Source organism: Nyctibius grandis, chromosome 6 (genome assembly GCF_013368605.1).
Source record: "Nyctibius grandis isolate bNycGra1 chromosome 6, bNycGra1.pri, whole genome shotgun sequence".
Taxonomy (NCBI): domain Eukaryota; kingdom Metazoa; phylum Chordata; class Aves; order Nyctibiiformes; family Nyctibiidae; genus Nyctibius; species Nyctibius grandis.
In genome coordinates this window covers 25,993,747-26,005,868 of record NC_090663.1, presented here as the reverse complement: position 1 = coordinate 26,005,868, position 12,122 = coordinate 25,993,747, and the positions used below count along the sequence as shown (strand labels likewise).

General features: G+C 38.3%; 1 protein-coding gene across 1 annotated transcript in view; it reads left to right on the top strand.

Moving 5' to 3' along the window:
* The window catches only part of ARAP2 (ArfGAP with RhoGAP domain, ankyrin repeat and PH domain 2), a 136,282-nt gene that overhangs the window by 21,219 nt on the left and 102,941 nt on the right, over positions 1-12,122 (top strand). Inside the window, 2 exon segments of the mRNA XM_068403695.1 lie at positions 4,682-4,802; positions 8,314-8,495. Coding sequence (XP_068259796.1) covers positions 4,682-4,802; positions 8,314-8,495 — 303 coding nt within the window.

Below are 12,122 nucleotides of genomic sequence, written 5' to 3'. Positions count from 1 at the left end.
TGTTTGGTGGAGATGAGGTTATATACATGTGTGTTATCTGAAATGCTGGAAAGTAGTTTCTGTTGAAGATGCGTATTAAATTAGGAACAAAATACAATTTCAAATAAAAGTTCCTGAGCATTATGCTGGGTGGTGGTAATCAATAAGGGTCCTATAGATGCTTTATAATATGCACACTCTTAGACCTATTTTATCAGATTATGAGGGGGGTAGAACTGAAGTAAGAAAAGACTGCTTATTTCCTGAGGGGCCAGAGAAACTAAGAACAAGCTCAAAAAATTATCTACATTAATTTTTATGCCTACTGATTAGGAACATGAAACAATCTGTTTTTACTTGCTTACTTTGCTTCACTCACAGTAGAAGACATGATTTTATAGATGAAGGAAACAGTAGAATAACATTTGGATTGCAGTGACAAAAAATGTTACCCCTTTGTGGTATTCATCCCAGGGCTTCAGAGGAGCAGAAAAGCAGTGTTGAAAAGACTTGAAAAATACAGTGTTGGGATTAGCGTAACACTGTCTATAGCATAATTAGGGAAAGAAGTTCTAAGAGATAATTTTAAATCTTGTATGTGCACTGGGTATTTTTTTTTTTTTTTGAAGGTCACTGAAAAAGTTACTTGGAGGTCGGTTGCTCTAGAATAGTAGTTGTTATACATTCGTCTGTCATAGGAGATTCCAGAAATCTTCCCTTCTGGGGATGTTTAGTGTATCACACGATGCATAGAAAGCTATCAACTCTGTGTCCTCTATTTAAACGGTCTATGTGATAGGTTAGACCATAAAGAGCTTGCAAAAGGCTTGATCTGAAGCATCTTTGTCTCATTTTTTTCTTGGAATCTCAGTACAAAACCTCACTCTTAGGATTGAAAGAGATGCTGGTTGGTCTGTGTGTGTATACAGTTTGACCAAATCGGAGTGTCTGACTTGTTAACTTGATGAGTCATATACACGAAGAACTTCGTATGTCTGAGAACTACGAGGCCTGAAGCAAATTCTGGGAACTGAGGATTTGGTGAAAGTCTTGGACTAGCTTGCAGATAAGAGGAAAATATAGTTGACTACCAGTAGTTCTCAGTGCGCAGTGGGATTGTGTTGGGTGAGCAGTGGTGTCACTGGGAAACATGAGTTTTTGGTACAGTGGTCTCTGCTGGATTGCTACTCCCACGCCCAAAGTATTCGTGTTGCCTTCTAGATGGATACCAGCATGTTCCTGCTGTTGCTTGTGTGTCATTGTCTTGACATTATAAGCAGCTATTTACAGCTTATATCAAGACCCTCATGCAGCTTAGGAGCCAGTTCTGGTAAAAGGCAGGGATAGTTACACAGTTCATTGCAAGGCAGCAGGTCGCTCCTCCTAGCTACATGGCTAGCCATATATATATATATATATATATATATATATATATATTTAAATGGATAAGTTGTTTTCCCTTTAGATCTTAAGGGCAATATCCATCTATTCTAATGTGTGTTTGTCCAAGGATGTTCCTACGTAGACAAGCATGTTATAAAGGAATTGCTATGCTTTTGGTTTCACATATCAATTAAAAGTAGTTCTCAAAAGGAAACCAATTGATTCTCAGATATTTTTCTGATTATTACAAGCAGAGAAGGGTGGAATCAGTAGAATGAAACTGTTTATTTTACCCAGAAACACTACCAATATTAAACAGCTCTATTTGTCATTCAAATTAGGAACTTGAGAAGAGTGAGGTTCTCAAGAAGGGGAAGTGTGCTATGTGGCTAATGAAGAGTGAAACAAGTGGAGGATGGGGGCGGGGAGGGGGAGACAGAGAGGGTAGTAGTCCTGAAAATGTGCACGTAGCCCGTCTAAACAATTCTCTGAATGATTTAAACCTTAATTTTCTAAATATTTCTCTAACTTTGATCTAGTTGTGCATCAATTTCTTATCGATAGAGATCTCTTCTTTACTTTATATCTGCATATATGAAAAACATGCTTAGTTTTCTACAAACAGCATCTGAACTAGGAACAGTTCTTGTTTGAATCTGTGATGCTGCTCGTTTCTTCTGCGTTCATGGTCCTAGGCAAGTTGGTGTGGTCAGAGCAACATCCCATGTGGTTTTGCCTTAACAGAATGTGGTTAACTGCAGTGAGAGCGAACTGAAGAGGGGAAGGCAGAATCTGAGAATTCTTTTCAGCTACTCAATATGCAGAGTTTTTATTTCAAATGTCTTTCTGCTTTTGGCAGGAGAACTCTGGTGCTCTAATGTGCACTTTATAGTAAGGCAAAGTATGCAGAGTTTTTATTTCAAATGTCTTTCTGCTTTTGGCAGGAGAACTCTGGTGCTCTCATGTGCACTTTATAGTAAGGCAAAGACTGCTGATTATGTAAAAAGTTTTTATTTAAAAACATCTTGGGGTCCCTGACAAATGTATTAGTGATTTAGGAAAGAGCCTTGCCTTCTCCTATGGAGAACTTCAATATTTTGTTGTGTTATGTTGCATGTGAGCATAACAAAGAACAAAATTCACTGCAAAACAGGTGAATCGTTGTCATTCTTGAAATAGGTCATATTTAATCTGTTGTGGAAGGAAAGCCAAAGCAGTGCAAAACGGTGTTTTCCAGAATCTTTTAGCTGAGCTCTGAAACACAACTGTCAAGGAGGACTTCATTGGGCTGTATGTGAAAAGAAAAGTTTTCATCGAAGCAGTTGTTATAAAAAAATATTTTTATTTCCCACTAGAAAATTGTTCTGTCAGAGAATTTTTTAGCAGCCCTGAAACTAGAGTACACCTCTCGGTAACAGAAGAAATATTTGTGAGGTTCTTGTCTGTGTTTGTTTTCTGTATTCTTAAATAATTTGCCTAACTTCTAGTCTGGAGTATTTCAAAGAGAGAAATTGTATCTTGATCAACAAGAGCTTTTTAACTGTAGGCATTATTTCTTCTATGTGAAAGAGAAGCTGCTGCAGAAAAAAACATTGAAAAATTATTATGATTTAAACTGTATTTGAAAATAGGTATGCCTTGGAGAACAAAGCTTTAAAAAGGATAATTGTTTAAATAGTAAACCAAAACTATGCTTAGCTTAAAAGGAAACTGACTTTTTTTTAAGCAAATAAAATAAAATAACTGTGACTTTTAGCAGTCTGAATTGTTCTCTTACAGTACCAAATACAGCCAGTAGATGCCTGCAAACACCGTAATATAATTACATCTGAACACCTTTAGAAATTGCATATGTAATAAGCTTGCTTTACCATTGTGAAGGATCAGTAGTTAACATAATATCCAACCTTATTAACAAATATGTTAAAATCTCTCTTCTAACAAATATAGCCATAATGAAAATAGGTGTGCAATACTAAGATCATTCTGAGTGACAGAGTAGTTCTTGTATGTAATGATAGTAACATGTTCGCTTCAGCTGTATTTCTATATTTCTATTTATTTATTTGCTAAATTGCATTCACTGACATATAATAGTAAAAGTAGAAGTAAAACAACATAGAGTGTGAATTTGGTGGAAATCGGTAGTATATTAAACTCAGTAAACAAAAAAATGATCCTGTGTATCCTTTATGTTTAGCATTCACAGTGGTTCCTTAAGACCTTGTATGAAGTCTATTATAATAATTTATACTTTGGAAGGAAAGTTATTGCAGTACAAATTCTTTATGGGGAGCTGACTCTTGGACTGTTACTGCATGTGGATCATAAATCTTGGCAGTATATCTGAATCGTCTTAGTCAGAAAACCAATTGGTCAAAGCATAGTGGGGGCAGGAGCAGCAGCGTTAACTCTGGAATCCAGGAATTGTGCAGAAGTATTTCCGAAGTGTTGCATGTCTACTTGAGCTTTCCCTTTCCCCACCCCATATGGAGTACTTAGGTTAATTAGGTTAAAAGATGAGCCATGTGAAGAAAGTACTCGTAGCAATTCCCTTTTCCTATCTTGCTTTTGTGTTCAGTTCAGTTGTCCTGATTCCTACTTGGAAATTAGTAAATTTTGGGAAGATTTGCTCTGACACCAAATAATGTTTTTGAGGGATCGTTCTTCTCCTACCTCATGTAGCGTAAAAGTACATACCTGATCCAAGCTAGAGGATTCTTGTTTGTAATGACAGGACAATGGATTTTTTGGAGAGTGATGACCCCCTTTGAGTTTAAAATTAGGGATAAAATCAGTGAATTTACTTTTCTTATTGGCTAGCCACTGAAGGAGTGGGGAAGGAACAGAAAAAATTGTTGGAATTTTATGCCTGGAGAAGGCACAATTTTTTCCCTTGTCTGATTCTATTTTACAAGTATAATAATTATATTTTCTTTAATTTATAGTTCTGTGAGATAGACAATGTAATTTACTTTGGCATAAAATTGTAAATTTAAGAGTGTGATATTTTGCAATATTAGTGTCATGAGACAATTTATGAAGTGGTGTCTCAAATATGTGCGTTCTGTTTCACTATGGGATTTTACTCTATTTTAGAAGGCAGTAGGTGTGCATAGACCCAGAACAGTGAGGTTGATGATGTGTAGGTAGTGAAGTGGTTTACTTATTAATGCAGTTTTATTAATAGTGTGGTGAACTTTTAGGAGCACAGCCTGTGTATGTGAACTTCCTAAACATCATGGCAAGTAAAATTACGAGAGAGACATTTAATGTTCCATGAGAGTTATTAACTATTTCTGTTGCATTTTTATTATAGGAAGTGTTCTCAAAGGGAATAATACTGCTGTCTGCTATAGCAACAGTAAGAGTTCATGGGGAAAATAAATTTGAAGTTGTCACATCCCATAGGACTTTTGTCTTCCGTGTGGATAAAGAAGGTAAGTAGAACATGTGTAATTCTAATGATTGCCAAAAAGCCGTGTAATCACTGCTGATAAATTATGTTTGTGAAATATAAGTTGTTATATTACCAGAAATGTTTCTGGAGTCCAGCTGTTTTGGGCTCATAAAGTGGAACTGGAGATAACTGTAAGCTTTGTAAGAACAACTGAAATTGTTGGGGAATGGCTTTCAAAAGTATCAAAACTTTGGTGACCTCATTAATGTTTATAAATATGTAAAGGGCAAGTGTCATGAGGATGGAGCCAGGCTCTTCTCAGTGACATCCCTTGACAGGACAAGGGGCAATGGGTGCAAGCTGGAACATAGGAGGTTCCGCATAAATATGAGGAAAAACTTGTTTACGGTGAGGGTGACCGAACACTGGAACAGGCTGCCCAGAGAGGTTGTGGAGTCTCCTTCTCTGGAGACATTCAAAACCCGCCTGGACGCGTTCCTGTGTGATATGGTCTAGGCAATCCTGCTCCAGCAGGGGGATTGGACTAGATGATCTTTGGAGGTCCCTTCCAATCCCTAACATTCTGTGAAAATGAGAATACTATTTTCCAACTCTTCTGCGTCCTCCCCCATCCTTCGCAAAGATGAATTTTTCTGGATGTTCCTCAGGTCTCTCTAGGAGCTCTTACAGCCTGTGTGCTCTCAGCCATCTGCTCCGAGTCACCACTTGATATAAAATTGACAGAGAGCAACAATGAAGTTGATGGCTTGAATGTGATGCTGTGATCAAAGGAAATCTGTGTTTTTCTGTGTGTCTTTCTTTACTGCCTTATACAGTATTGCCAGCCATGTATTGATAGAGAATACAAATGTAAATTGTAGTAAGGAAGTTAGTATCCCTTCTAACTTAATGTTTTATCAACCTACAGCTGTACTACGTGGAATCAATATCAGTGCACGTATGATTTATTTATGGAAACAATCAAATAAAATGGAATACTTAAAGATGTGCAATATGTAGTTATAGCAGTACACACCAGACCCATTGTAACTGAGGGTCTCTCAGCATTTCCATTATCAAATCCCATTTTTATGGGTAATAGCTTGGTTGTAAACATTCGCTGCAGGCTGTAACAGGAGTGCAGCATCAGTGAACAAATCCTTGTTATCAGGTTTGGCTCAAATCATTTCAGGCGTTTTTATGGTCTTAGCTGAGTTTAAAAGTATGTCTATTTTTATTTTTGCCTTTCTCTTTCAGTTTATTTTTAAAATATTTTTATAAATTGGAACATAACCATCTTGGTGCAATACGTTTGGTAGGGCTGTAATTTGCTTTATGGACCGTTGCCTTTGAATACTATAAAAATGTTAACAACTTATACTGACTTATAAAATATATTCAGAGCAACTACTTGTTATATATGAAATTGAGTTTTCATTTAGTATATAACCATCTTGGACATAGTGGCCTGTCTGTAAAGCTGTTCACTTAAGGTTAGAAATATATGTTGCACAGGTAATTTGGTCCTTACTGTATCCGGAGCTGGATGATGTATTCATAGTAAATTATGTAAATAACTCTGCGTTCTGTTATGTGCACAAACTGATACTTGATGCTATTCCCTCTGTGAATCATAGAATGGTTTGAGTTGGAAGGGACCTTAAAGATCATCTAGTTCCAACCCCCCTGCCACGGGCAGGGACACCTTTCTACTAGACCAGGTTGCTCAAAGCCCCATCCAACCTGGCCTTGAACACTTCCAGGGAGGGGGCATTCACAGCACCTCTGAGCAACCTGTTCCAGTGTCTCACCACCCTCACAGGAAAGAATTTCTTCCTAATATCTAACCTAAATCTACCCTCTTTCAGTTTAAAACTGTTCCCCCTCCTCCTATCACTCCATGTCCTTGTAGAAAGTCCCTCTCCAGCTGTCCTGTAGGCCCCCTTCAGGTACTGTAAGGTTGCTGGGAATTGTTCTTGGGCTATTTGAAGGATACTTAACTACTTTTCAAAGATTTTGAAATGGAGACTTTTATACATATTTCATCCTGTGGACCTTATTTATTAACTTTCCTTTCTTTCTGCTGGAATATCAAAATAAAGAATGCTATCTTTGTCTTCATTGACCTGTGTCCCTTGGTACTAATATTGGTCTGCAGTCAGTGGATTATAGTGCTTGTTTCATTTGCTTTCAGGGCTCTGATTTATTATTTTTTGGTATATCAAAAATACACTGGTTTTGGATTTATTTAAATATCTAGAGGGGAAAAACTCTATATGATGCTTCGGAAAGTTTAGGGGCATTTGAGGGCAAAAAATTAAGTAGTTAGGTGACAGCAGTGAATTAGAGCATAATCTGCTCAGATGCGGCAAGATTTTGTTTCATTGGAGGGAAATACCATTAAAAAAAAAAACTTTTAGAGTAATTTGCCCTCAACTATACTGAAATATTCCAGTGATCTTTTCAAAGTACTTTAGAAGAGCGTGTATTAAAACAAAACTTTTAAGAGGAGTGCTTGGATCACCTTCCCTGTGCTAGTCTGTTGGGCTGCTATCTTCCTCTTCTTCAAACTATTTTCTGACACTTTGTGTATTTGTTCCGTCTTGTTGCACGCGACATTTATGAAGTAAGCATGTTACTGTTTTAATGGTGCTCTTTGCAGTATTCAGCACTGGTTGTGTCAACTTTATACATATTGTGGATAGAACTTTCCTTCCCTCCCTGCCTCCTGCCACCAATATATTTTACAACCTGAATCTTTCAGAGCAAAGAGTTGAAATATTCATGATGTTCCAATTGCATGGGGCAAGTCTAATTCATTCAGAGTATTCAGTGTTAAAGTGTATCGATTTAGTCTGGTGAAATATCTGAACATAGTGAATGAGACTGAGTGGAACTTCATTACTTCACCTGCTTGTGTTCATGTATTTGTAAGATGTTAAATTAATAATGCATGCAAAGATATTAAAACATGCATTTTCTTGATTACTCAGTACCCTTGGCAGTATCAAGCTTAACCACTGCACCTTAATGGAGCAGATTGTAAATTGCCAAGTGTTTTTGCTTTAAAAGCATGGCCAAACATAGAATAGCATTGGCGATGGCTTGCCTCTTTAGTGACGGATGTTATTTAGGCTCCCTGGTTTTTGCTTACATAACTTCAGTAGTTCTTTCACATTGGTCTGGCTTCCAGAAAGCAAACATGCCACCTGTCTAGCACCTCAGTCTTTAAGCTATCTGGAATTAAGCATTTTAGAACTAATAGTCATGACTTTAAGAATCCTGATCATCATTTTGTATAACTTTCAATTTGTGTGTTGATTGTTGGGAGTTAATTGAATTGTTGGGAGTCTTTGCTAACAACTCCACTGGTACGGACTCTCATGTCATTTTTGTTTACGCTTCCTCTTCAACGTGGATGTTTTCTCTGATGTGGTATAGCTATGTCATCAACCAGCATAGCGTAGTAGGAAGAACAGGAAAACTAACGTGTAAAGAATGGAGGTGCTGCCTAACCATATGTCTTTGTATATTTTTTTTTTCTTATTTAGAAGAAAGGAATGACTGGGTTAATACGATGCTCAATGCCTTGAAATCGCAGACTGATAATAACTCTCAGTCTCGAACTTCTGTCGCCCCTGAGAAAAGTGGATATCTTGAGTTGAAAGGATACAAAGCCAAAATCTTTATTCTACTTCAGGGGAATACTGTGTGGATCTGCAAAAATGAGCAGGTAAATTTTTCATATGCTTTTTGTGAATGAATGCTTATAAAAATGATTTAACTAGTGAGTTGGAAATTGATGGCTCTTTGTGAATAGGTGCATTTCAATATAAATGCATATCTCTTTTTATGTAGTACTTTATTGCTGCAATTCTCAGAAGGCTTCAAAAAGCAGGCAAAGTATCATTATGTCTATTGTACAATGGAAAAAAACGAATATATAGTGAGGTGAAGTGAAAAGCCCTGACTGTCACAACAGGTTAGTGGCAGGGCTGGGATTAATTCACTCTTAAAATGTGTGCCATAAGCACTCTACTAAATCAGAAGGCTTATTTTGTGCACTGGTTTTACTGTCTTGTAATACAGTGCTCTGGAAAGTGTGCTGTACAGAAATAGATTGTGATATTTAAGTGATACTTCAGCTAAATGTTCAAAACTGATGTTCTTTGTGTTTTTAAGAACTTAGATTGGCCAGTTTCTCTTGTGCACTGTAATATTTTAAACAAATCCAGTACTAAAAACCATGAAGTAGGCCTATAATTTCAGCTCCCAAAATCTAGGGCTTTTTGTTTTGTTTTGGGCATGAATATATTATGATACGAAGTACTTAGCTGTGGTACTCTTTAGGATGCTGTAGATAGGGAATAAATGGGGATAATTGGGTTCAATGAATGACTGTGAACTAATGAAAGAAAAATCTATTGCAGGACATTAAATGGAAGGTATTATTTCTGTATGAGGAAATTGATGACCTACAAGCAGCTGGAACATGGGAGGGTGTTTGGGGGAGGTGTTGTTACTTGCTTGCCTTGTTCTCATTTGTTCTCAAATTTGTGGACGGGCATCAGCGAGAATCCCTAGAATGCATTCTCATCAATAAAGAGAGCTTTGCAGACGTTCATTGTAATGAGCCACTTTTACCTTCAGAATCAATACTGTATTCATCTTATGCCCTGAATAGTTTTGAGTGCTCTCTTATGGATATTCTGAGCTTCTTGATTAAGGGACAAATGTGGCACTTTGAGGTATACAGACTTGTGGAGGAATTTATCTTCTAGAGTGATAGGTCATTTGAAACTAACTATGTCTCTCTGGAGAGTCCATACCAGGCATCCAATTTTTGCTTTCCTCCTTCTTTCTGACCCTACCTGCATATAACCGTTGGGAGCATCTGTCTTGTCTCAGGTAGTCCTTTGATCTTTCTCTGTTGATATCATAGAATCATAGAATGATTTGGATTGGAAGGGACCTTAAAGATCATCTAGTTCCAACCCCCCTGCCACAGGCAGGGACACTTTTCCACTAGACCAGGTTGCTCAAAGCCTCATCCAACCTGGCCTTAAATACTGCCAGGGACGGGGGGCATCCACAGCTTCTCTGGGCAGCCTGTTCCAGTGTTTCACTACCCTCACAGTAAAGAATTTCTTCCTAATATCTAATCTAAATCCACCCTCTTTCAGTTTAAAACCATTCCCCCTTGTCCTGTCACTACATGCCCTTGTAACAAGTCCCTCTCCAGCTTTCCTGTAGGCCCTCTTCAGGTACTGGAAGGCTGCTAGAAGGGCTTCCTGGAGCCTTCTCTTCTCCAGGCTGAACAGCCCCAACTCTTTCAGCCTGTCTTCATAGAAGGGGTGTTCCAGTTCCAGCCCTCTGATCATCTTCGTGGCCCTCCTCTGGACTCACTCCAACAGCTCCATGTCTTTCTTATGTTGGGGGCCTCAGAGCTGGGCACAGTACTCCAGGTGGGGTCTCATGAGAGCAGAGTAGAGGGGGAGAATCACCTCCCTCAATCTGCTGGCCATGCTTCTTTTGATGCAGCCCAGGATATGGTTGGCCGCCTGGGCTGCAAGCGCAGACTGTTGGCTCATGTTGAGCTTCTCATCAACCATCACCCCAAGTCCTTCTCCTCAGGGCTGCTCTCAATCCATTCTCCACCCAGCCTGTATTTGTGCTTGGGATTGTCCCGACCCACATGCAGGACCTTTCACTTGGGCACTCCCAGCTCTGCCCGCTATGCTGAGTCAGTTTTTCTGACTGCTTATCTTGATACAAAACTGTTCCAGAGTCAGTGACTGTTGAAAGGTTCTTGATTGCTCTGTTATATGTTTTCAGGGTGCAGATTATGACTGTCTAAGATAATCTAAGACTGCTTCCCCCCTCCACCCCCAAATCAATTTCCTTTCTAACGGATTTCTTTTAATTATTATTTTCTGTGTGCACATGTGTGTTGCTTCTTTTGCTTGTGCAGTTGTAAGGTAAATTGTATCCGCTCTGCCCTTTCAACATTGTTGATTCCAGATTTGCTTTAGCTGATCATGAAAGAACACTCTTATACAGCCTTTCTACTAGATGTTTATTCCCTTCTACTACATGGATGCTCTGCAGAGATCACTAACTGCAGTGCAGCAGAAGGCAAACCAAAATCAAGCCCTGAAACAGAATGAAGGTTAGACATGCTGCCAGCCTGTCAGCTCCTTCTGCATGTATGAATATTACAAACAATGGTGCAAACCCAGCTTCTTCCCAAAGCTTATTTACTTAAAACCAAAAATATAAAATGGCCCTGAGAGATTTCTTTTTAGATCCTCCATTTGAAAAATGTCTCTTTCTTTTATGCGATTTCTGGCTATTTGTGAATCAGAATAAATAGCTTCTGTCTTTGAGCTTTCATAGTCTGTAATTCTTCTCTTGGTACCTCTTGTGTTTTATTTTCAAGTTGAAAACAAAATTATCTTTACTGCAGCACTGAAGAAAAACCCAGTAATACAGCATTAATCCATTAGAGGGCTCTGTTGTTCTAAAAATCTTTCCTCGTCTCAGGTTTGTGCTTTAGCCAGTAATTACCAGGGAATATGTCCAGGGATGTCCTCAAATCCGTTTCATATTGGAATTCATATCCATACTAGAATGACTCCCAGAGAGACTTAGAGGGGTTTATTATAACTGCAGTGCTAAAAGACACCTATTTAGACTTCTTACAATGTTGAAATGAGATCGGATCAAGCTGATTCATTGATTTCTATTAAGCTTGATAGAGGAGAGTCCACTGTTATTCTAAAAGATTTTTCTTCATTGTTAAAAGTGGAGCAGATCCTAAGCCAAATGCCAAATCCTAACATAACCACCATGAACTTTGTGAAGTTCAGATTGAGATCAGAACATCATGTCTCAGGCCTATTTCTAGTTAAAAAGTGATTGGTTTAGCTTGAGCTTCTGGCAGTGATATAGTGCTAGTATGAACCCATCAATTTCTTTGACTCTCCATGTAGTGTAAATTTCTTAAACTTCCTCTTTGGAGCAAAAGTGAAAAATAGATCATACAGAATCAATTTGTTCAACCTGCAACTTGCTGAAATTCCCATTTCTATTTCAAAATCATTCATGCTTAAATAAAAACATATCATCTGATCCTTCATGGCAGCTCAAGCATTGGCTTAAAATGTCAGTCTGCTGTGGTGGTGCCAGTGATAACCTCCCCTCTGTGACCATCAGAAGAGCTCTGACAGATTCTTGCCTGGTCGGCTAGAATATACCCCCTTTGTTAGCGTGTATTTAGGATCCACTGGTATCTAAAGTCAGGGAGGGCCTAGGTGTCACAGTATTTGCACTAGAATTTGGCTTTGATAAGGAGAATTCA